General features: G+C 40.2%; 1 protein-coding gene across 3 annotated transcripts in view; it reads right to left on the bottom strand.

Moving 5' to 3' along the window:
• LOC137658679 (zinc finger protein 394-like) overlaps nucleotides 1-25,907 on the bottom strand; it is a 127,279-nt gene that overhangs the window by 45,397 nt on the left and 55,975 nt on the right. For all 3 annotated transcript variants that reach the window (XM_068393651.1, XM_068393653.1, XM_068393654.1), the window contains exon 5: nucleotides 24,097-24,209. In XM_068393651.1, coding sequence (XP_068249752.1) covers nucleotides 24,097-24,209 — 113 coding nt within the window. The remainder of the gene's footprint in view (nucleotides 1-24,096; nucleotides 24,210-25,907) is intronic.

Raw genomic sequence — 25,907 nt, 5'->3', positions numbered from 1 at the left:
ATCAAGGATGCTCTGAATATAATCAAATAATCTTAAGGCAAGAGAGACTCAAAGATTCCTTCCATAGTTTATTTACAAGAAACACAGGAGTTATGATTCAATCATATATTTATGCTAGACATAGACATAAAAAGCATAATGGTAATAACAAAATAAATAGGTTTCGTCTGCAAGAGAAACATTGCCACTCTATGAAAATAGGAAATTTCATTATGTATGTTATTACTAAAAACATTACGCATAAATATGCTGGCACTCATGTCAAATATTATGCTTAAGTTCACTTAACTGAGTAAGACAGTTTATAATGTCCATATCGACACTTAATATCATGATATACCAAAGTCTATCATGTACACCCTTCACTAACAGTCCCAATTAGTGCACTGTCCTTCGCAGTAATCAAACTACAGTGAACCCTCGCTACTTCGCGGTTCGACAATCGCGGATTCACCTCTTCGCGGGGTTTTCCCATAACCCATATATATATATACATATCGCGGATTTTCCGGAAAATTTGAAAATACCGCGAAATCTGAAGACAACCAAATACGATATTTTGTTACCTGTAATTCCATTAATACTGTAATTAGTAATATCTGTTCTTACTGATTGTTCATTGCATTACATATGATATATAATTCAGCAAAGAAAGAAATAAAACACAAAAAGAGAATGTGATCATACGATAATTCAGTACTGTATACAGTACGTAGTAAAATTAAATTGAACATGAAACGCAAATCAGATGCAGTCATACCATATTAGAATGGTGTAAGGCTGCTGTTGGCTACTACTGTACTACAAATGTAATGGATGTGCTTCTTTTCCATGAATCTTTTGTATGTATACGTACGTAGTACTGCATCCAATAATATTCTTTGTTGCAAAAATCACATTTCGAATAAGCGAACGAGAGAGAGAGAGAGAGAGAGAGAGAGGCGTAAAATAGCGTACGTAAAGCTGTATTATTATTATTGTTATTATTATTATTATTGTTGTTGTTGTTAATAAAATTATTATTGTTATTATTATTATCATTATTATTATTATTACAGTACTGTACTGTATTATTATCATTATTTATTATTATTACGGTATTTACTTGATCTACGTACGTTCGGTATGCGCGGGGCATCTTCTATGAGTTGGTAACCTACGCATCATAGTACTGTAAGACGGGTTGTGATTGGTTCAAGCGCTGATAGATGACGAATCAGAACTCAAGTTTTGTTATCTAGCCTGTGATTGGTGTTTTGCCATCATCTCCTACCCGCAGCATCTAAGTTCTCGCGGGGCTGGATCGTCCACTCTCTATTACCGCGTATCGCTGAGTAGACGTTCTTAAGTTTGTGAATCTGTGCTGTGTGTGACTTTTTTAAGTTGAACTTTTTGTTACTGTAAATCCTACTGTAATGGCTCCCAAGCGTTCTGCTTCTCTTAAGGCTGGTAGTGAGCCTAAACGCCACCGAAGGATGATGACGATAGCTGAGAAGGTTACGCTTCTCGACATGTTAAAAGATGGTAGAAGTTACGCGTCTGCTGGCCGCCATTTTGGCATCAACGAATCTACTGTTCGCTATATCAAGAAGGACGAGGCGAACATTAGAAATACGGCTGCAATCACCTTTAGCAGATCAGCGAAGCGAGTCATTACAACGCGTAATAAAACGATCGTACGCATGGAAGGTGCTTTAGCTGTGTGGATTGCTGACTGCCGGAAGAAGAACATAGCGTTGGATACGAACACCATCCAAACAAAGGCTTTGAGCTTATATGAGAATTTTGCTGCAAAGGAACCTAAAGACGACGACGGCAACCATGCTGAAGATGATGATGATGCAGATGATCCTCAACCAGGGACATCCACTGATTCCCAGCCTCAGAAACGTTTTTCCGCCAGCAAAGGATGGTTCGCGAAGTTTCCGAAACGCTTCGCCCTGAAAAGCGTTTCCCTGCATGGGGAGTCTGCTTCCGCTGACACTGCCGCTGCTGAAACTTACGTGAACCAGACGTTCAAGAATATTATCACCGAAGTTGGATACAAGCCGGAACAAGTCTTTAATATGGATGAGACCGGCTTGTTTTGGAAGAGAATACCGTCGCGAACTTTCCTGTTCAAATAGGAAGCCAAAGCCTCTGGCTTTAAAGCATTCAAGGATCGCGTTACCCTCGTGATGTGTGGCAATGCTGCTGGATTTTTGCTAAAGCCGGGGCTTATTTATAAGTCGAAAAATCCTCGCGCTTTGAAAAATAAAAATAAGAATCTCCTTCCCGTGTACTGAATGCATAATCAAAAAGCATGGATTACGAAGATGCTGACCTCCAACTGGTTCCATCAGTGTTTTATCCCGCAAGTCAGCAAATATCTCTTAGAGAAGGGCTTGCCATTCAAGATCCTTCTCCTTATGGATAACGCTGGTGGACACGCAACTGACCTGTCGCATGAGGGCATTCAGGTTGAGTTCCTGCCACCCAACACCACGTCATTAATTCAACCGATGGACCAGGGGGTTATCAGGGCGTTCAAGGCCCTCTACACGAAGAACACCTTGGCGGACCTCGTTGCGTGTGTGGATGCTGCCCAAGATGATGAGGATGAAGATTTTAACTTGAAGGCGTACTGGCGGCAGTACACCATAGCCACGTGCCTGCAGAATATTCAGAAGGCACTTCAAGAGATGAAACCTGCAACCGTGAATGCGAGCTGGAAGAAGTTGTGGCCCGATACTGTTTACGACGACAAGGGATTTACTCCGTCGGAAATCCAACACTCTGCAATACGCAAACCTGTGCAGTTGGCTGCCATAATTGGAGGTGACGGGTTTGGCGACATGACGACTGAAGACGTCGACGAGTTGTTGGACTGCCATTCCCAGCCCCTAACTGACGCAGACCTCGAAGACCTGACGAAATCGGCAAGTGAAGAAGAGAGTGATACCCAGGAAGAGACCCAAGAAAATGTCGAAGAAACGGGCTTAACATTAGAACGGCTTGCCAAGGCCTGCAACCATGCGAAGGAGTTGAAAGAAATGTTGCAAGAGTGGGACGAGGATATGGTTCGCCCGATGCAATTCTGCAACAAGATCGATGAAGACATGACTCCCTACAAAATGCTCTTGGATCGAAAAAAGAAGCAGCGGCAACAACTTCCGATCACAATGTTCTTCCAGCCTCGCAAAAAAGAGCCAGTTCCTCCTGCTAGTACGCCTTCGGAAGAAATTGAAGAAGTTTCCCAGGAAGAAGTTGAAGAGGTGTCCCAGGAAAAGACACCTCCGTCTGAAGAGACGTAAAATACTACCTGGCTGCACAGTAGAACACATCATCAGCTTCATCATCATCATTTCTACTGTGCAGCAAATTCATCGCCATCATCATTCAAGTTTTTCTTCAACTTCTTTCGAGGTGAGTACAGTAACAATCTTTATTTTTTACTTTAATATTCTTACTGTACATTCTAAAACTGTATTTGTGCCTGTTTTATAGTTTAGTGCTGTACGTACTGTATGCATTAAGTTAAAGGGAAGGTTTTAAAAGTCTACATGTTGTAACCTATCATATTTTTTTTGTTTAAAATTTACATTTACGTACGTAAAACAATCTCTCTCTCTCTCTCTCTCTCTCTCTCTCTCTCTCTCTCTCTCTCTCTCTCTCTCTCTCTCTCTCTCTCTCTCTCTCTCGTAAATTGTTTTCCTGCTTTGTTACGTACAATACTGTATGTGCTGTACAGTACTGTATGATTTTATATAGATACGGTAAATTATATTTGTAAGGTAACATATTTTGTAAATGCTTTTACTGTAAATACTGTATGTACTGTATCATTATTTATCACTATCATCATGCGCGTTAAATGCCTTGTTTGTTCTGAGCGTGGTTGTTTACTGAGCGTACAGTACTTTATGACGCCGTCGTTTCAGGCGGCGTCATAAAGAAAAACATTTCATTTGGAAGTCCTAAGAAAAATACGTAAACTAAAACATTGGTAATAAAAAAATCAACATACAGTAATGTATAATCAATATAATCGATGCAAAAACTAACCTATACATATATGTGTACACTAAATGAGTTTGTTTCTTCATTATGATCAGAGATGAACGTAAACAAAACATTGGTTGCCATTTTTTATCGTGCTTTTTAGGTGTTTAGGAAACGCATGATATAAAATCGCCTTTAATATTTGTGCCTGTTTTAGTTTAAGGTGCTGTAGTACATGCATTAAGTGTTCTGTACATTAAAGGGTGGTTTGTTAACAGTACTACGTACAAGGGAAGGTTTTAAAAGTCCGAATATACATGTTAAATAAATAGGTAAATATGATGTCACTACTTCGCGGATTTTCACCTATCGCGCCCGCGTCTGGAACCTATCTACCGCGACAAACGAGGGTTCACTGTACAGGCTTTATTACACTGCCTGCAGCCACCACATGAAGCTTTATTTCTTGCTGTTGCTTCGCATAGTGCTTGAAAAATACTCTGGAAGACTTCCAACCAGTATAAGCACGCAGATTATCAAACGACATAGTTTGGAAAAAGTTTAGAGACGAGGCAACCTTTCTCGGATCATGACCTGCGGGTGTACTATCAGGATCCGCTCTGTGAATAAAGTAAGTGATTTTTGCCCTTATCTGTTTCAAAGATAATTTCAAACCAGAAGTTTCTCCTCTAAAAAGCTGGCTTCCCTTAAAGTCTGAAGTTCTACGAAGATAGACCTTTAGGCATTCCACTGGACAGAGGGATGCTTCTTCCTTCAGAGGGCAGATTCTCCAGGGGCCCCATCTTTTAGTGGGTAGCTCATTCTTGGCGAGAAACGTCGGATCCGGAAAGAGATTCAGTTCACCGTTCGGTGTAAACTGTATGTGGCCGTCATCCCTCGAGAGGGCCACTATTTCACTAACTCTGGCTCCTGAGGCTAGTGCAAATAAAAATATCACTTTCTGAGTCAAGTCTTTCAGTGAGCAATCTTCATTGTTCAAGGTCGAAGCCAGATGAAGCACCTTATCCAAGGACCATGAAATAGGCCTGGGAGAGGCTGCAGGCCGAAGTTTAGCACAGGCTTTCGGAATCTTATTGAAGATTTCATTAGAAAAGTCCACTTGGAAGGCATAAAGAATCGGTCTAGCCAAGGCAGATTTGCACGTCGTAATCGTATTAGCCGCTAGTCCTTGTCCGTGAAGATGGATGAAGAAGGACAAGCAGAAATCCGTAGAAATATCTTGAGGTTTCTTCGCCTTAACAAAGGCCACCCATTTCTTCCAGGAAGATTTGTATTGTCTTCTTGTTGACTTTGACATGTACTCTTCTAAGAAATTAATACTGTCTGCCTAAATCCCGAACCTTTTCTTGACCGCTAAGGTGAGAAAATCATGAGATGAAGGTTCTGGGTTTTCTCTGATGAAGCGTAGACAGTCGATTTCTGTACTAGCTGAGTCAGAACTGGTTCCGGCAACGGGATCAGCTTCAGGCATAGTTCTGTTATCAACGGAAACCAGACACTGCCTGGCCACTTGTGGGCCACTATCGCTGCCCTTCCCCGAAAGGATCTCAATTTGTCGAGGGCTTTCAACAATAGGTTCGTTGGTGGGAACAGATAAATACTGGACCATCTGTTCCAATCTAGGGACATTGCATCCGTTGCTTCCGCTAGAGGATCCTCGTACGGGGCTACGTACCGGGCCAACTTCTTGTTGTCGCTCGTTGCGAAGAGATCTACTTGCAATCCTGGGACTTTGCTCAATATGAACGAGAATGATCCTGCGTCTAGGGACCATTCGGACTCTATCGGGTTGAACCTGGATAGAGCGTCCGCTGTCACATTGCGGAATCCTTGAAGGTGGACTGCTGATAAGTGCCATCTCATCTTCTTGGACAGATGAAAGATTGCAAGTATCACATGATTTAACTGAGGCGATCTCGAACCTTGTCGATTTATGCATCTCATAACCACTTCGCTGTCTAGAACCAGACGAATGTGGATTGAGCGGCGAAGTTTAAGTTTCTTCAGGGAAAGAAACACTGCCATGGCTTCCAGGTAATTGATGTGGAAGGACTTGAAGAGAGGGGACCAAGTTCCCTGTACCTTTCAATGATGAGAATGACCCCCCATCCTTCCTTCGAGGCATCCGTGTGGACGGTGACTGCAGGAGGGGGTACTTTTCTTCTTAAGTTCTTCACTTCCGACCATGCCTTAAGAATTGATCGTAGACGACTTGGTAGTGGTCTTTGTAGATCTCTTCGATCGTTGTAAGCGAATTTTCTCCAGATCCCTGATGCATCTTTTAATTGTGCTCTCAAAAGTGGGTCCGTCAAAGAGGCAAACTAGAGAGACCCCAACACTATCTCCTGTTGTCTTCTTGATATTCTTCGAGATTGAAGAAGACTTTTGACGGCCCCTGCTATCTCCTTTCTCTTTCCCATCGGCAACGAGAGGCAATGTGACTCTAAGACCCAGTGAATTCCCAACCACTGGAACTTTTGAGCTGGAGACAGGCGAGACTTCTTCGAGTTTATCTTGAACCCTAGATACTCTAGGAACTGGATCACTTTTATGGAGGCTTGCACGCATTCTTCCTTGGATGCTGCCCACACCAGCCAGTTGTCCAGATAGGCCATTACCTGAACACCCTTGAGGCGTAGTTGTCGAGTAACTGCATTCGCATGCTTTGTGAATATTTTCGGTGCGATGTTCAAACCGAAGGGCATGGCTCTAAAGACATATCTTCTTTTCTGGAGCTTGAACCCTAGGTAGGGGGAAACCTGACGGTTGATTGGTACATGCCAGTACGCATCCGTCATGTCTATGGAGACTGTGTGTGCCCTCTTGGGCAGAAGGCTCCTTATGTGTTGAAGCGTCAGCATTCTGAACTTGTAATTCACAATGAACTTGTTGAGTGGGGATAAGTCCAGAATGACCCTGAGCTTTTCCGAATCCTTTTTCGGAACACAGAATAGCCTTCCTTGAAACTTGATGGATTTTGCTTTCCGTATTACTTTCTTGTGCAGTAATTCCTGAACATATTCTTCCAAAACTGGGGTTGAGGGTTGGAAGAAATGAGGAAAGCTTGGTGGACTTGAGTTCCAACCCCACCCTAGTCCCATCTTGATCAGGCTGTGGGCCCAAGGATCGAAGGTCCACCGATCCTGAAATGGAGAAGTCTCCCTCCTACCGGCAGCATCTCCTTTTGAGTGCTGGCTGGAGGATTTACCTCCTTGGCCACGTCCACCCTTGTAGTCTCTTCCTCTGAAGGGGCGTCTAGAGGAGCCCCGAAAGGAGCCTCGAGACTTTGGCTTAAAGGAAGCCAATTGCCTTTCAAAAGCTGGGGTGAAGGCTGGTGACTGTGTCACCAGTGTTTGGGGCACCAGTTGAAAGGTGGTGGTGGGTTATGCCACTGTGTGGGACACCGTGACCACGGGAAGCTGTTGCTGTTGCTGTCTTGGATGAGAGGGCAACCGAGGTCGCTTAGACTTGTTCTTCGGCTTGGGATCTCCTTCAGCGGAAGATTTCCTCTTTGAGGACAAACTCCACTTGGAGAGAAGATTCCTATTCTCCGAGGCAGCCTTATTTACGACCTCTTTGACCACATCACTAGGAAAGAGGTCTTTTCCCCAGATATTAGAAGCTATCAGCTTCCTGGGTTCGTGTTTTACGGAGGCGGAAGCAAACACGAACTCTCTACAGGCCATCCTGGCTCTGATAAAGTTGTACAGGTCTTTAGTTACTGTAGCCAAGGGAGCCTTGGCAAAGACCATGTACATGTCTGGGGTATCAGGAATGCTAGCCATCGTCTCTAGCCCTGTTTGAAGAGACATAGACGCAGCCAGGCGTTGATTGATTGATTGAAAGTTTTCTGGCATCCTGACATCTATGGTCATTGACGCCGATACCATTTACTGTATATGAAAATTAAAAGAGAATTCGATTAAAACCATAAAAATTAAGAAGTCATTAAAATAGTTAAATAGTTTTCAGAAGACCTGCTTCTGAAATAAATCTAAAAATTCCGCTCGCATAGTAAGACACATCATGTCCAAGAATCTTGGCAAGGATAAACCTGCCATCCTCACCTCGAGCCTCAAACAGATATCTATTTCTTAAGTTAGTAAAATTAGGGCATTCGGTCAACAAATGCCTCACTGTTAAAGGTACTAAGCAGTCCTCGCAATACGGTTGGTGTTGGCCCTTCAGCAGAAACTCGTGTGTCAACCGTGTGTGACCAATACGGAGACGACAAAGAGTCGTCTCCCATTTTCGGGGAATCATGTTATACCTCCAAGGTGATATGATATTTGTTACTTCCCTCATTTTATTGCCATCTTGACTATCCCAGTGCTGTTGCCATTTATCACATACCAATTTCTCGATGTAAGGTAGGAAATCGTTACATGGAATGGGATACCTCCTTGGTAGCAACTCGGATGCCGCATTCTTCGCCAGTAAATCTGCCTTCTCATTCCCAGACACACCTACATGTGCTGGAACCCAACAAAATCGAACAGTTATACCTTTCCGTCCAATAATAAAAAGCCATTCTAAAATCTTTAAAACTAGAGGGTTACTAGAATTAAAAACTTCTAAAGCTTGAAGAACACTCCTTGCATCACTAAAAATTGTAAAATTACCCTCCTTTTCCAAAGCTATTTTCTCAATAGCGGTTAATATGCCATACAGTTCGGCAGTAAATATGGAAGCTGTTAGAGGAAGTGCACCTCTACAATTAAAATCATTACTATGTACTCCAAATCCAACGCCAGCATCAGATTTGGAGCCATCAGTATATATAAAAGTCGATCCCCTATGTTCTTCGACATGTTCCATAAAAAGAGACCTGGATTCTAAGTCAGTCAAATTCTTCTTAACTCCAATAAAGTATCTACAAAAAGATATGTCAGGTAATTTCCATGGAGGCGTTGATGATACCTTGAATGGAAGCACCTTATTTCTAATCATATCCAGATTGTTTAATAATTGGTTAACCCGAAACCCAAAGGGTTGAGGAGATTTTGGGTGCAACTCAAAGTAGGTTGAGTTCCTTACAAGGCTTGCAGTTTGAAAGGCTGAAGAATTGGGGAGTCTTTGCAATCTAAACCAATACCGAATAATAGAGGACATTCGGTAAAGGTCCAGAGGCAACTCCCCAGCATCAACAAGGAGACTTGTGATAGGGGAGGTTCTAAAGGCTCCTGTGGACAATCTAATGCTAGCATGATGTATTGAATCTAGTATTTTTAACCGGCTTGGGGTTGCTGAGGAGTATATTTCGCATCCATAACTAATTTTGGAAAATATCAAGGCCTTGTATAATTTTAAAATTGTATTGCGGTCTGCCCCCCATGATGTATGGGACAAGACTTTTAAAAGATTCATAGCTTCAACACATTTAGCTTTTAATGTTTTTAAGTGAGAAACCCATGTAAGCCTACAATCAAATATCAACCCTAAAAATTTGGCTTCACTTGCACATGGGATCCGTTGACCTTTGATGTATATATCCGGGTCTGGATGTACTCCCCGTATACGACAGAAATGGACAATTGTAGTTTTACTTGTTGAGAACTTAAATCCATTCATATCGGCCCAATGGATAATTTTATCAATAGAGAGTTGGATTTTTCTCTCAACCATTGCCATTCTGGCTCCAGCAAATGATATGGAGAGATCATCCACAAATAATGTTGCAAGAACATCCCGGGGAATGACTGAGGATATCCCATTAATTTCTAGTGCAAAAAGGGTTACACTCAGCACACTCCCCTGAGGAACTCCTTCTTCCTGGCATTTACTCTGTGATAGAGCTTCCCCAACTCTCACTTGGAAAACTCTATGTGAAAGAAATGACTGGATGAATAGTGGTAGCTCACCTCTCAATCCGCACTCATGGATTCTTTTAAGTATACCGTATCTCCATGTGGTATCATATGCCTTTTCAAGATAAAAAAAAACTGTAACATGGTGCTGTTTGGAAGCAAAGGCTTCACAAATGGAGGACTCAAGTTGTATCAGCACATCAGTCGTTGAGTGCATTTTCCTGAATCCACATTGAATGGGTGATAAAATATTCTTCTTTTCAAGGTACCAAATCAGTCTTGCATTGACCATCTTCTCCATGATTTTACATAAACAAGATGTCAATGCAATAGGTCGGTAGTTTGCTGCTAAAAACTTGTCCTTACTGGGTTTTAAAAAGGCTAAAATAATGGCTAGTTCCCAAACACTTGGATAACTATGATCATGCCATATTCTATTAAAAATGCTTAAAATAAATAACTTTGTATTATAAGGTACATGTTTAATCATTGCATATGGAATTCCATCGGGTCCAGGGGCTGTATCGTTACAAGTAGCAAGAGCAGAATCAAATTCTCTTTCAGTAAAAGGAGAATTGTATGACTCTTGCTTTCTTGTTGCGAAGTTTAAAACTTTCTTTTCTTCATTGCTCCTATACTGGTGACCAGGAGCTGCTTGACACTTGCACGATACATTTGAGAAATGGTCAGCCAGGGCATTGCTAACTTCGGTTGCTCCAGTCATATACTGGCCATTTATCTTTAACACTGGTGGTGGGTTTGGGGTGAATTTTCCTGCTATCTTTTTTACTTTCCTCCACACAGATGATGTTGGTGTTCTACTGTTAATGGAGGAAACAAAGGACATCCAAGACTGGCGCCTAGCTTCTTTCATGGCACGGCGGAACTGTGCTCTACATTTCTTGTAAATGACTAAATTCTCCTCATTACGGTGCATGCGCAATCGAGTTAAAGACTTTCTTGTGGCTCTGTGCAGGGCAGTTAGTTCTGACGACCACCAGGGGACTGGTCGTCGTCTGAATATCCCAGTTGTTTTGGGAATGGAATTCACTCCTGCTGTGTGAAGAGTTCCATTAAGTAAGTCTATGGCATCATCAACACTTTCAAACTGTTCTGCATTTCCTTCAATTTCACTTAACTCCCGAAATCTATTCCAGTCCGCCTTATCAAGATTCCATCGAGGTGATCTTTGTAAAGGTGGACCATTGTTGGTGTTTATAATGATTGGTGCATGATCACTAGTATGCCAATCATCTAATGTTCTCCAATTAAAATCGAGAAGACAGTTAGAGCTTGCAACTGATAGGTCAATGCAGGACAAGGTACCTGTCTGTACATGAAAATGTGTGGGCTCTCCTGTATTGAGGAGTCCGACATCTTCATTCTCCAAAATTGACGATATAATATTACCCCTTGCATTTGCTAAAACATCACCCCATAAAGGATGTCTACTATTAAGGTCTCCTAGTAAGATAAAGGGTTGTGGGAGTTGTTTAATCACCTCTACTATATTATCATATGAGATGTTATCATTTGGAGGCAAGTAAAGAGAACAGATTGTGTATTTTCTCCCTATATCAATCTGTACAGCCACTGCCTGCAGAGGGGTACAGATAGACAAAGATATTTGGGGAACATCTCGACGAATGTATATAAGACTTCCCCCATGGCTCCCTGCTTGTTGATCATATGGTGTCCTATAGCTAACATACTCTCGGGGACAAGGAGTATTAGCATCGAGCTTGCTTTCTTGTAGACATACTGTTATAGGGGAGTGCTCACGTATGAGGAGCTTAAGTTGTTCATATTTCGCCCTTAAACCCTGGCAATTCCATTGCAGAATGGAGGAAAAAACTATGTTTTATTTTTTGGAAGACACCTTAGATGAAGTCTTCCCAATGGCACTATTTGATCTAACAATGTTTCCCGGAGGTAACTCTAGAGAGGATCTTGATATAGTGGGTTTTGTGTTTCTCTTTTTCTTTGTGTCCTTTTGATCTAATTGTTGAGGAGGATGGTGGACCTCAACTTGAATTTCTGATTGGTTCAATTTACCTTCTAGTTGTTCAGAAACATCAGCAGACAAGATATCATATTTATTGGAAGTCGTGACTTTAATGTTTCTTATGGTAGGAGGAGAGAGGGAGGGAGGTCTCTCTCTTTTTCGATTAAAAGGTTGTGATCTGTCAGGTTTTTGCACCTTCCCCACTACGGGTTCACCAGGTAAATTGGTTTCGAGTGCAACCTCCATCAGATCAGGCAAGGAAACGGCCTGTGAGAGGTTTGTACTTTTGTTTAAAATCGGAGTAGTTGGCTTTTGAATAATTTTCAGATCTTTAAGTGTCCGTTTTGATTTTTCCACAATTTCTGGATATAGATTTTCGATGGGACTTTCAACCTCTTTAACTACTTTCATTTGTTTCTTTATTTTAGAAGTAGAGATATAATTTTCGTCTGTGTGGTTTGACAAGTTTTTCTTCAGAACCATTGAAAAAGGTTGCCCTGGTCTTATTTGCTTTTCAAGAGCTCTTTTACGAGCCTCTTTAAAAGTAACCCTTTCCATGGTCCTAATGGCCTGAATTTCTTTTTCAAAAATAAACTTTACACAGCTTTTAGATGTAGCTGGGTGTGCTTCCCCACAATGTATGCAATTAGGGTTTTCTATGCATACTCCATGACTACTTTTTCCACAGTTGGCACAAACAGCTGGCTTATTGTTTAGTTTTTCTTTACATTTCTGGCTTAAATGGCCATACATTTGGCAATGATAACATCGCAATGGTGACGGGATATATGGTTTTACCTTCAAAGATAGCCATCCAGCTTTTATAACATTTGGTAATCGGCATTGATCAAATGTTATAATCAGAGTAGCAAGAGGGATACGTTGTTCTCCAACTCTCTTTCTCATTCTGACTACTTTAACTACTCCTTGACTTTTCAGTTCATCCTCTATTTCTTTCTCCTCTATATCCAACAATTCTGGAGCATATATCACACCTCTACTCTGGTTGAAAGTAGGGTGTAAAACGCATTTTACGCTATGACCATTCAATGTTGTAAGTGTTTTTAACCTTTCACCTTGTAATGGGGACAGTGTCTCTATCAAGAGACTTCCATTTCCCTGGGGTAAAATTTTTGGCTGCCCTCCACATAAATTAACTATTTCTCTATTAGCTTTAAAAACATTTATACGCTCATTTCTTCCGTTTTCAAATTCCAAGATAAAAAATTTTTCATAATTCACTACTTCATAGTGACCAGGTAATACTTCTACTTTTCTATATCTTTCTGTACTGTCATCATTTTTCACTCTCTCTCTCTTCTTCTCTAGCGTTTTATTATTCACATGACGTGAATAAGGTTCTAACGTTACAATGTTAGAACCCGAGTTGGAGCTGTCTGTACCGAGGTCCATGTTTGTATTTTCCAGGTCGTCAACAGAGGTGTTGGGTTTTTTTGAAAAAGCAAGCCGGGTTATCCACCTCTTATCGGAGGATGTCAGTCCTCCTATCCCATGTGGCCCAACACGAGAAGAGGCTTCAGCGGGGACCAGTCCTCTATTAGAGAGGGGCTGCCTCTCTTAAGGTGGGCGTACACTGGTCAGTGGGGGTAGTTAGCCCCTCCCACCGTCGACTCCAATGCCTGGCGTCACCCATTACCCGCAAATATGGGTGACTTAAGACCGGATCACTGGAGCCCGACTCTTAACAGACTTGGTCTGCACCCAATGGGGTCTGCCAGAGGGTGATGGCATCTAAATTGGCACAGGTTGAGATGGAATGCAGTCCATCCCACACTGTGCCAAATCCAAAGCAGCATCCAAAGTAAAATCGAACATGCCAAAGTCGTCAACAATATCGAGCCCAAAAGGAAGAGATGGGAGAAAAAAAGAAATAATCAAAAGTAAAAGAGAAAGTGCTGACTGATTTAGTTGAATCGACAGCTGGGCACCGAGGTCCAATGGGAAATAGTTCCCACTGTTCATTAGAGCCCAGCTGCTAATCCCTAAGCCCCCCATCCTCGTCAAGGCTTCAGCATCTGGGGGGGCAGCCAGGCGTTCTTTAGTCTCATGTTCTCTTTTTAAGAGAGACTCTGACAGCTTTGAGAGGTCCTCGTTGAACTGCCGTCCAGCGATATCGGCCTCCAGCTTCCCGACTGAGAAGGTAACATAAACGTCCTTCCAGTCTTTATCGTCTCAAGGAAAAACAAGGGAGAAAGGCTTGCTTTCTTCTAGCGTGGGACAGGGTTTTTCTGCCCTCGCAGCCTTCCGGGCCGCTTTAAACCCTTTATCCATAAAGGGAAAAGCACGTTGAGAGTCAGCAATGAACGATGGGTATTTCTTGCTCAATGCCGGCACTTTTGAGCTAGTGAATGCCCTCTCTTTTAGCTTTGACGTAAGCATCGCTTGCGCTTTAGCGAGCTCAAAGACAATTACTTCTTTGGGCTCCGTCTCTTCTTTAGCTGCCGGCTCATTTTTGAGTCGGACATAACAGTCCGGATAGACCCCTCTGCTGGGCCAAAACTCAACTTCCTCCACTGGAACGGTACCCAGTTTCTCCGAGAGGAAGATCTTGCCTGCTGACATAGGCATGTACTCCGCATACCTCCACGGGTTAACGTCGGAGAACACAAGAAGGCCCTTAACGTTTAGCTTCTTCGGGGTTAGGCGCGAAGAAACTAACTGCTCAATCTCCGTCCGGAAAGTAGACTCTATCTTGGTAGACTTCCTCTGCAAGTCCTATACCATGGACATTAAGGACTGAAGAGTACTAGTAATCGTCTCCAGGTGAGGCAGTTGCGAGGAGTTTGAGGGTGCTGGATCAGCCACCGCAGCCGAAGAAACCGAAGCCACTTCGACGTTCTCCACATCACTAGCAGGAGGTACAACTACCTCCTGATCCAACTCTTCCACGAGGAGATTCTTCTCAGTCTCCTCAGAGACGACAGACATATTGGCGTCCAGATGGATACTCTCCAGAGTATTCGCAACATCAGGTTCTCTAGGCTTCTGAACCTGAATCTGCACCAAAGGGATTGGAGGTTTTGTCTTGGGAATGATGGAATCATCACGAGCTCCAGGGAAGAGACAGTCCCTCATCCTAGCATTAGGAAGGTATGGGCCCGAGATGTTCTTTTGAAAACCTCTTACCCATTTACGCAGCGTAGCCCTAGCTGCATCCCTAGACTCAGCAGACTTTTGTTCATCAAAAGCCTCCTTTACCAACTTCTCACACATGGTACATACCTCTGGGTCCCAGTACTTGAGAACCCCTTTAGTGATGGAACAGCGGGCGTGAGACCTACACACGCCATGTCTGTAGAAGTCCTTGCTGCGGACCCTACAAAAGTTGTTCTCACACTCGGGATGCTCCTCTTGTAAATAAAAGAAAAGCAAATGAGTTTTCTGTGAAATCTTCAGATTTCAGCATAACATCAGTTATTATATTTAGCTTGGATAAGGTAAGCTATAGAAGGAAAGACACCTACATGTGTTTCCCGATCAGTCATTTGCTATGGACCCCCCCCCCCCATATTGAACTAAATAATTCATAAAGAATTGAATAACAGAGGAAATATCTAAGATATATAGTGTCTTCTTGACACATCCTCTTAAAATGTTCAATATAGTGGATAATTTAAAATGGATATAACCATTACTATAGAAGAACCATTACTATAGAAGAAAATCATCTCTCTATATGATGGTCTCACAAATGGCTGTACAAGAACCACTTGCAGGCTGGAAAAATTAATAATAATTTTTTCTGGGTACAGCAGAATGCCGTCAATGTTGCCGGCCTCGCCGACAATGCCGGACTCGCCGACACTGCCGGCTCCGCCGACACTGCCGGCACCACCGCCAGCACCGCCGACACCGCCGACACTGCCGGCCCCCCCGACACTGCCGGCCCCGCCGACAATGCCGGCCCTGCCGGCAACGTCAGCATGATGGCCTAGCTAGCTCATGCTGGTAGGCCAACGTCTTGTCGAACCTGCCGGCAGACATGCCTAGGACCTTACCAGCGGCCATCGATCAACGATGTCCAAGGAAAGGGTTAACAGCGAACTGTTAGCCTAGCCATCCAAAACTGTCGACAAAATTAACTGCCGACGTAGCCCATGATTGACAGTAGGAGAAGAAGATAAGGATAGAAGACGGCAAGAGATCAACTAAGACATCTACATCCTGAAAGAGTGTGCCAGTGGAAGAGGGAAATAAATTCGGGCTTCCACTCAACCATATCCAATCTTAAGGCATATGGAAGGCAGTCCGAGGGAGGACTCTAAGGTACACTCACAGATATGAGGTTATCTGCCAGCAGCGTACTAGCTGCGGACAGAAAAACTCATGCCAGATCCACAGACGTAAGGGTGTTGGTTCACTCAACACGAAAGAGATAGCGGGGAAGGGGTGAATAGTCCATAAGTAAAGTAATACCCTAGGGCATTACCTAACCTGAAGGATTCTGTCCTCATAGTAACCTCAAATAGGGGAATTCAATTCCCCAGGTTGGGTTAGGCAATGAGAGAACGTCCGAAAACGAACTCAAAGAGAACAGAATCTCGTACCAGGGATCAAAACAGGGAAGAATCCTAGCTTCCAGTTAAGAACCCGTAATACAGGACTGTCTGCTAGACCATAAGGAGGAAATTGTGAAACAATAACCCACCAAGGTCTAGGGAGGCTAGCCTCCTGAACAGCAACTAGCCCTACTGGAATACCGACAAGCTAACTCAGATGTCGGTATAATTCCAGGTAGCTAGATGCCTAACACAGACTTACTCTGATGTCCCGTCCTCAACTCCTAACTCAATGCTGACAAGCTACTCAGTTGCCAGCTCAGAGAAAAGGAGAGAGAAGCGAAACACCCCAGAGAATTTACCCAACCACATGTAACAATAAATTCACTGAGGATAGCCTAAGCTAATCAGAGGGAAAGGGAATTACTCTTATATCTCATAGAGATAGTATTGACTTAACCCTGGATAGGTACGATGGGTCGTTTGCGACCCCGAGCGTAAAAAAAAAACAGGTTTTTCTCACGTGACTCACCCCCGTGACTTAATTTGTGGGTGATCGACCTGCAGGAGGTGTCTCCCCTACACGCTCTAGTAGTGTCCAGATGTGCATTGCTGTAGCTGTACTCCTTCCCCGATTTCTGAGACGCGTCGGGGTCGAGCGCGACTGAGTTTACCCTTCTAAGGTAGTTTGCATAATTATCAAAGTTATTACGTATTATGAAATTGTCGTAGAATGGTGCAACTTGTATAGGTTATCAGTTGTGGAAAGTCTTGGTGGATTGTTTGGCTACCATGTGCATGATTTTTTTTTTAGTTAAAATGTCGTTCATCACCACGAGGACCATTTTACCGCGAGTGCCCCTTTTTCCTTTTTTTTCATTTTTTTGCCAAGTCATTTTTCCGTAAGATATTGCCAAATAGGGTCGTAAAACTTTTGCTTGTTTAGTGTTGGAAAGTGTGTCTAGATGATCTGGCTATCCATGCATGACTTTGTTTTTGTCAGATACGACGTAGTTATTGGTATATTGGGTATTTAACTGCGGTTGCCAATTTCTGTTTTTTTTTCAATATTTGTAAAAATTACTACGTAGTAAGGAATTGCCGTATATTATTCACTTTTTTTTTCATGTTTATGTGTTAGAAAGTGTGCCTTGATGGTTGGGCTAACACGTGCATGTCTTTTTTTTTTATCTGAGATGCCGTATATTAGAATGTCGGGCATTTTACCGCGAGTGTCCCTTTTTCATTTTTTTTCATTTTTTTGCCAAGTCATTTTTCCGTAAGATATTGCGAAATAGTGTCGTAAAACTTTTGCTTTTTTAGTGTTGGAAAGTGTGTCTAGATGATCTGGCTACCCATGCGTGATTTTGTTTTTGTCAGATACGACGTAGTTATTGGTATATTGGGTATTTAACTGCGGTTGCCAATTTCTGTTTTTTTTCAATATTTGTAAAAATTTACTACGTAGTAAGGAATTGCCGTATATTATTGATTTTTTTTTCATGTTTATGTGTTAGAAAGTGTGCCTTGATGGTTGGGCTAACACGTGCATGTCTTTTTTTCTTATCTGAGATGCCGTATATTAGAATGTTGGGCATTTTTCCGCGAGTACCCCTTTTTATTTGTTTTGCATTTTTTTGCTTAGTCATGTTACCGTAAGGAATTGGCAAGTAGTGTCGCAAAACTTATATTTTTATAGTGTTGGAAAGTGTTTCTAGATGATCTGGCTACCCATGCCTATTTTTTTTTTTTAGCCAGATATGGCGTATATATAAGTATGTGTTCGATTTTCCTGTGATTGCCATTTTTTCGTTTTTTCCCATTTCTTTCAAAATTACTACGTACTAAGGAACTATCACAGGGTAATATTTCATTTATATGTTTATTTGTCGGAAAATGTGCCTTGATGGTTTGCCTAGCACGTGGCTGAAATTTTTTTTTTTCTGAAATGCCGTATATTAGAATGGCCATTTTTCCACGAGTGCCCCTTTTTATTTGTTTTGCATTTTTTTGCTTAGTCATGTTACCGTAAGGAATTGGCAAGTAGTGTCGCAAAACTTATAATTTTATAGTGTTGGAAAGTGTTTCTAGATGATCTGGCTACCCATGCCTATATTCTTTTTTTAGCCAGATATGGCGTATATATAGGTATGTGTTCGATTTTCCTGTGATTGCCATTTTTTTGTTTTTTCCCATTTCTTTCAAAATTACTACGTACTAAGGAACTATCACAGAGTAATTATTCATTTAGATGTTTATTTGTCGGAAAATGTGCCTTGATGGTTTGCCTAGCACGTGGCTGAATTTTTTTTTTTCTGAAATGCCGTATATTAGAATGTTAGCCATTTTTCCGCGAGTGCCCCTTTTTATTTGTTTTGCATTTTTTTGCTTAGTCATGTTACCGTAAGGAATTGGCAAGTAGTGTCGCAAAACTTATATTTTTATAGTGTTGGAAAGTGTTTCTAGATGATCTGGCTACCCATACCTATCTTTTTTTTAGCCAGATATGGCGTATATATAGGTATGTGTTCGATTTTCCGGTGATTGCCATTTTTTCGTTTTTTCCCAATTCTTTCAAAATTACTACGTACTAAGGAACTATCACAGAGTAATGATTCCTCTAGATGTTTATTTGTCGGAAAATTTTGTTTACTTTTTTTTTGATTGAATATCATCAAATCTTTTTAGCTAAAATATTATATTGTTTTACATTTTTTTTTTTTTCGATTTTATTTCCCTTCAAAAAAATTTTTTCGGGTCAGAATTTTAATTTTAAAGTCGTAAAATAATCGACAATTATCCAGCAACCCACCATACAATTTTTATGCATATCCAATAATAATTAGATTAGTAAATAACACCTTGAAATTGACATACCCTTCCTACATTTCAAGTGGCAGATTAGGGAGTCTGAGTCAGTGTGGTTGGCGGCCATTTTGTGGACATATCCGAAGCGTAAGCTGCCCTATCTATATATATTCTTGTTCCCTATAGAATTTTTGATATTTTGGTATATTTTTACCTGCATAAATATCATATTATATATTAAATATATGTATTTTTTTACGAAATTTCTAAGTACTCAAAAAATTACCTTTAGATATGGCCCCTGATATAAATGTAATTTACAAAATAATGAAGATTTTTTTACATATTTCTATTTTAGGATAACATATGTTTATTCCCTAAAAAAATTAGCCACTTCCTATTTCATTTGGATACCCAAAAAAATTCATGAAATTTGGACAAATTTTTTTGGCCAAAAAAAGTTACCCTTTTTTTCTCATTTCTGATCTTCACCTCCATGGGTCTGACTTCATCCAAAATACATCAAGATGTGTCCTAAACATTCAAGAATCAATTCCTAAAAGGATTTGTGTATATATGTATAAACTTTTTTTTTATGAATTTTTATGTCAGGTCTTTTTTTTTCTACTTAATTTTTTAAAATATTTATAATAAATAGTTTTTCTGCAGATGAGTAGTATTTATCTTTACAGTTGTTTTAAGCATTCATTGAAGTTTTTTTTTGGCAAAAGAAAAAAGGAGGTTACTGCAAAAACTGATTTTTCAAGAATTTTTTTTGGTGTCGGGGTCGTTCGCGTCCGAGTATACCCTTAAAGGGGTGTCCGAGGAGCGTACCTATCCAGGGTTAAAGGGGTATATGAGATAACTATCTCACCCCCAAAGACAATACAAGAGTAATGGGGACATATAAAGTATACTAAGGCACTAAAGCTATTAAGCTAAAGAGCATAGAGAAACGTTCTACGTAACTCTAGTATACTATTACTGTATAAAAGAGGAAAAGGAAATAGTAATAGCTTAATTGTATAAAATATTGCCTGAGCTTCAATAAAACTTTACCAGGAGGGTTATATCATGCATGAGGTGTGATGGTGTCTAGGCTACTAGCCTAGCACTCGTGAGGCTCGTATTAATAGCCAAATTCACGACAACAATGACATAATATAAAAATCCCTAGCTAAAAATCTAGATAGCTAAAGTTATTAAAGCAATAAGGCCGGGAATATCGTTCTTGCTAACTAAATGAACAAAAGAACGATCGCGTTCATGACGCCATTCGGCTGGCAACGGCTCGTTACGTTAATTACGATACAATCGAAAAGCAAAACTGGCAAGAGCCTACATTTACACAATTAAAAGATATTACTTAACTTTCCAGATGATGATGAAGCGGGAGAATCCGTCATAAGCAAAGGAAATCCTCGAAAATAGTGAGATAACTCCGAAAAAATGCTGTCACCAAAGCTACAAACGAAAGAATGGTTTGGTGGCGCCGCGTAGCGGCGGATGGCTGAACTATTTAGCAGTACATTAGGAGAGTTGAGTGTTTACCTCTCTAACCACTCTCCTATTTTTCTTGCCACTTTCTCTCTCGTAGTGAAAGGCTATTTGGGGTGTAAATAGCTATGAGATGTGTCAAGATACGTCATTACGCGATATCCCTTGGAGAAATTTAAGGGATACTCGCTCCAGGAGTTAGAATTCTGGGTACCTTCGGTAAATTCTCTGTAGTCACATATAACTTAGGAAGCTACTAATGGAGGAACTTCCATCAGCACGACATGGCCTAAGCCCAAAAATGATATTAACATGACTATAGTTGTGGCGATCAGTTCCTCGCTTCAGGAGGTACAGGAAACAAAAACACAGCATTCGATTATAACAGCTGATTCATTCTCTCTCTCTCTCTCTCTCTCTCTCTCTCTCTCTCTCTCTCTCTCTCTCTCTCTCTCTCTCTCTCTCTCTCTCTCTCTTGTGTTATACAGTACTTACAAATAAATGAAGAAACCAAAATCGGTTTTCTTAAAGTATCAATTAAATACGAAACGAAAAAAAATATACCGTGTATACATCCATTTCAATCATAGCTTAAAATACGGTATCCGATTTCATCAGCAAACCACAGTTTTTTAGGAAACATCATTTTATTCCAGAAAATTGCTACTCTTTAAATAGTTAATTGCACTTTTGAATTTCGGGGGTGTTTTAAAAATCGAGTATTGCTGACTTCTTTTTGTTTTACTTCTGGCTGTGATCAGATCAGCTGATGTCTAGCTGCCGCTCTCAATAATATGCGCGTATGAATACAGTAATAAAGTATTGTTTATACCATTTCTTATCTTATTCAAACCATCTACACAGTCAGTTAATATTACATAAGCACCAATTTGTTTTAATCTATCATATTTTTTGTTTAGTACTTTTAAAACACTCTCTCTCTCTCTCTCTCTCTCTCTCTCTCTCTCTCTCTCTCTCTCTCTCTCTCTCTCTCTCTCTCTCTCTCTCTCTCTCTCTCTCTCTCATTTTTCATCTCCATCTCTCTAACAAATGAAATCTTTGTGGCTTCACAAAGTATTAATTATATTAAAAATCAATCATGATTCAATTTTCCTTACTTTCTCCAAACTCGCACCATCTCTGTCACATCGAACGTTATAGCGGTAACTTAATTGTTCGATGACTTTTAAAACTCGGCCTAGTACTTTCTTCTTCTTTTACTTTTTTCTGACGGTTCCATAATTGAGGTGGGTACAAGTTGACTTATAACTCAAGTTAGGAAAAGTATTATGGAAATGAAATGGACAATTATCGTACGTAACAGTTTAGAATTATCGTAAATTATCATTCTGTCACTAGCGGCTGTTTGTTATTGTTGATTACACGTAAAAGAAAAAAAATAAGTTTTCCTGCTTTGCTACGTATGTAGGAATTCATATAGATACTGTAAATAATATTTGTAATAACATATTTACTAAAAGCTTTTAATATAATTTTTTATCACTTTGATCATGCGTGTTTAATGCCTCCGTTTGTTTATTATGATCGAAGATGGAGCGCACAGTAAACGAATGGAAGGTTTCCGTTTCAGGCGGCGTCATAAAAGAAAAACATTATATAAATGGCATTCATTTCATTTATTTGGAAGTTCTAAGAAAAATTAAGTAGAACATCGGCAATAACAAAATCAACATATAATCAATACTTGGTAAGATTGCTGTCGATGCAAAAACTAACCTATACACAGATGTGTAAATGTGTCTATTTCTTCGTTATGATCAGAGATAAACGTAAACAAAACATTGGTTGTCGTTTTTTATTGTGTTTTTTGGCATGTTTAGGAAACGCATGATATAAAATCGCCTTTATTTTGATAATTCTGGATTTTCAATGATACAACAAAGTCTAGTCTATAGAGTGATGGTTTTGCTATTCATCAGTTGTCTTATACAATAGATATGACAAACATTAAAATTTTTCTGCATATTGGGTTGTGTTATAACAGGAAATATACTGTGTTTACACCCATCCTGGTTGTAATTTTAACCTTTTTTCAAGTTATTAGAACCTTAAAGTATATTAAATGTTTGATTTATTTACAAGAACAATTTAATATTATAAAAAAATATAGTATAGTACATAGAAAGTATTGGAAAGGGGTAGTAAACACGTTTGAATAGGCAAGATGCTGGTTGCCATGGCCACAATAGAATTATTTCTGTTAGTTGTGTGTTTCGAAATGTGCGATTTTTCATTTATATAAGGTCATTGGTCGACCAAATTCTCACTTAATTCGGGACCCTACTGTATATATATATATATATATATATATATATATATATATATATATATATATATATATATATATATATATATATATATATATATATATATATATATATATATATGTGTGTGTGTGTGTGTGTGTGTGTGTTTGTGTAAATATCAACCATAAGGGCATTTAATACTGAATTCTAACATTAGAAATGTATATCCACTGGAAATCCATTTATGATTCTGGAAGGGGAAAATTTCAAACTAATTCTTCTTAGCCGAAACAATGTCTGCAGGGACTCTAACCAACCAGGCTATCAAGAGAGATAAAGGTTTTTTTTACAAGCCTACCATACATATCCCTGTCAAATTCAGGAATCTCTTTCTTAAACTTGAAATATAGTCATTTCCTCTATGATAGCCAATTATTGAGTTTCCAACACGTGATTATTGATGGATTGGTTTGAAGTTCTCTGGCATCCTGACCAAACACGTGGTTATCTAAAATGAATATATATCACTAACACTCGTGATTTTAATCAATGTAAATATCAACCACAATGGCATTTTATATCAAATTCTTCCTTTGGGAATGTACATTCACTGGAAATTCATTTATGATACAGCTTCTGGCTAGGCAAAGATTTGAACCTATGCCTCTTAGCCAAAACTATGCCTGCAGGGACACAGAGAGAACAGACTTCTTCTTGGAGGTTCTCTGACCCCTCTACCACTGGTAACAACCATAACGGATGTTTACACCTTATCAAAAGTTTTATAGCCGTATGCCAGTTTGCTGTGTTTTCTTCTCATATGTAAAAATTGCAGTGTTTATTCTGTGTAGGAACAATTTTAAATTATTTTGAGAAGTTATAAACTAAATGGTCAAATATTTCAATCATAAACATCTTAGGTGTGTCTCATGAATCAATTGATAAGAATTTCATAAAAAAAAAAAAAAAGCATGAAGCAGGTACATTTTACTATTTATCAGGTAAGAAACACGTCAGCAATATTTACTTTCACCTTTTTATATAAAAGCTGCTAAATATTTTTTGATCGATTTGAAATTTTCTCTGCAGTATACGTTAAGCCACATGAATAAATATAAAAAGCCACAACCCTCCACTACAGAAAAAGAAGTTTTATTATTAATTCATTAATGGAGAAGGTTAATACTCACCACCACTGTTGCATGACAATTCTCTTCTACCACTACAGTGTGGGAACTCGTCTCGCCCCCAGATTGGGAGTTGAAGAATTCCTGAATCTCTGGAAATTTTTGTTGAGCTTCTCCTGTAAAAACTGCTTTGTTAATTTTCGTTGGTAAAGTATTTGGCACAGTACTTCACTACGGTAGTTGTATGCAATGTTTCACAGCATACTGAATATGTACAAAAAAAATATAAAATTTATTATGTCACTACAACAAATTAGAATTATCTCACTATTAAATATGGATAACCAATCATTTCCTAAATCTTTATTTCCTAAGCCATGCTGCATGTATTTTTTCTAAAAATCTTGGTATAAAAACTTTTTTTTAGGAATAAATGGGAGGATTTTTCTGAGAAGAATATTGCTCTTTAAATCCCATAACATTACAAATATAACATTCATGATATTTTCCTGCTAAAGATTCTAATATGACAAATTTGGAAGCAATTTGTACTTTTCCAAAATATACATACCTGGAGCTATTTATAGGGGATATTACTTTTGGTGTAGATGAAAGACAAGCCATAAGACTTCAGCGATGGATAACCACCCCAACCGCTAATTAGCGGGAGAGGTGGGGGTTACCTGGCTACACCACTCACTCCCACACCTAGACTGAGCACCTACGTTGCTTGCAGGCAGGACTTTTTTGAGGGACAGGGTTGGCAGGCCAATTTGTATAAAAAGCTCCAGGTTTGTATCGTTAGGAAAAATACAAATGACTTCAAAATTTGTCATTTGTTCCATCACTCTATACAAACCCTCACTATTTATAAGGGGATGACTTACCTCTTAGGAGGAAGGAAGTCCGTATCAACTGGCTCTTCGCATTTTGACCCTGGGTTCTCTCGCTACGATATAGATTGTTAGCGGTAGGAACCCTGCACCTCGCTAAAATTGTTGTGCTCTGCACGACTAGCGGCCTGCACAAGCTGTGTTTTTGACACTAGCAATGTGGCTGGTCTAGGTATGGGTTCTTAGAGTCCTAAGAATCTGAGAGTACTTAGACCTTATCTAATCCCCCCTCGTATAGGTATTGGAGACACAACAAGAATAATTTATATACAGTACTAGGTTACACAAGGGAAATGGATCTAACCTGCAGAGAGGTGAGGTCAGCTGTGCCAAGTACCATGGTGCTGATTCCCCAAGGGAGGAGAACTAACCTGGGTAACTTCAGCCCTCAACCCTCCGCTACTTGACCATCAAGGGGCTTGAGATGTTTAGACTTGTTGTGCAGCCACCACAGGACCAATTGAAAATGTTTCCATGCACTTGTGGGTTACATCTTGCAGGTAGTGGGCGGTGAAGTTTGTCTGATGCTTCCACACGCCCGATTGCAATACCTGCGCCATAAAGTAGTTCTTTTTGAACACCAGGGATGTTGCAATGCTCCTGACGTCATGAGCTCTGGGTCATCGTGGTGAGGAGGGTCTGGATTAAGTGTAAGGTCAAATACCTTGCAAATCTATGACAAGATGGTGTTCTTTGTGACCCTCATCTTGACCATCTCCGTCCTGACAAAGAGTGCCTACACACGGGGGTGAGCTGCTGCTGTTCTTTTCAAGTAATCCCTCAGACTCCTCACTGGGCAAAGTACCAGTTATTCTGGGTCTTTGGTTACAGAATGAAGACTCTCGATCCTGAAGGGCCCGAATCTAGGATCCCCTACCCATGGATTCTGAGTCTTACCATTCAACTCAGGAACAATGCTGAGAATTACCTTTCCCCCATCCCCTTAAATGGGAGATGTTGTCTAATAGACCATACAGTTCA

This window comes from Palaemon carinicauda, chromosome 19 (assembly GCF_036898095.1).
Source record: "Palaemon carinicauda isolate YSFRI2023 chromosome 19, ASM3689809v2, whole genome shotgun sequence".
In the NCBI taxonomy this organism is placed as follows: Eukaryota; Metazoa; Arthropoda; class Malacostraca; order Decapoda; family Palaemonidae; genus Palaemon; species Palaemon carinicauda.
This window is presented reverse-complemented; position numbering and strand designations above follow the sequence as displayed.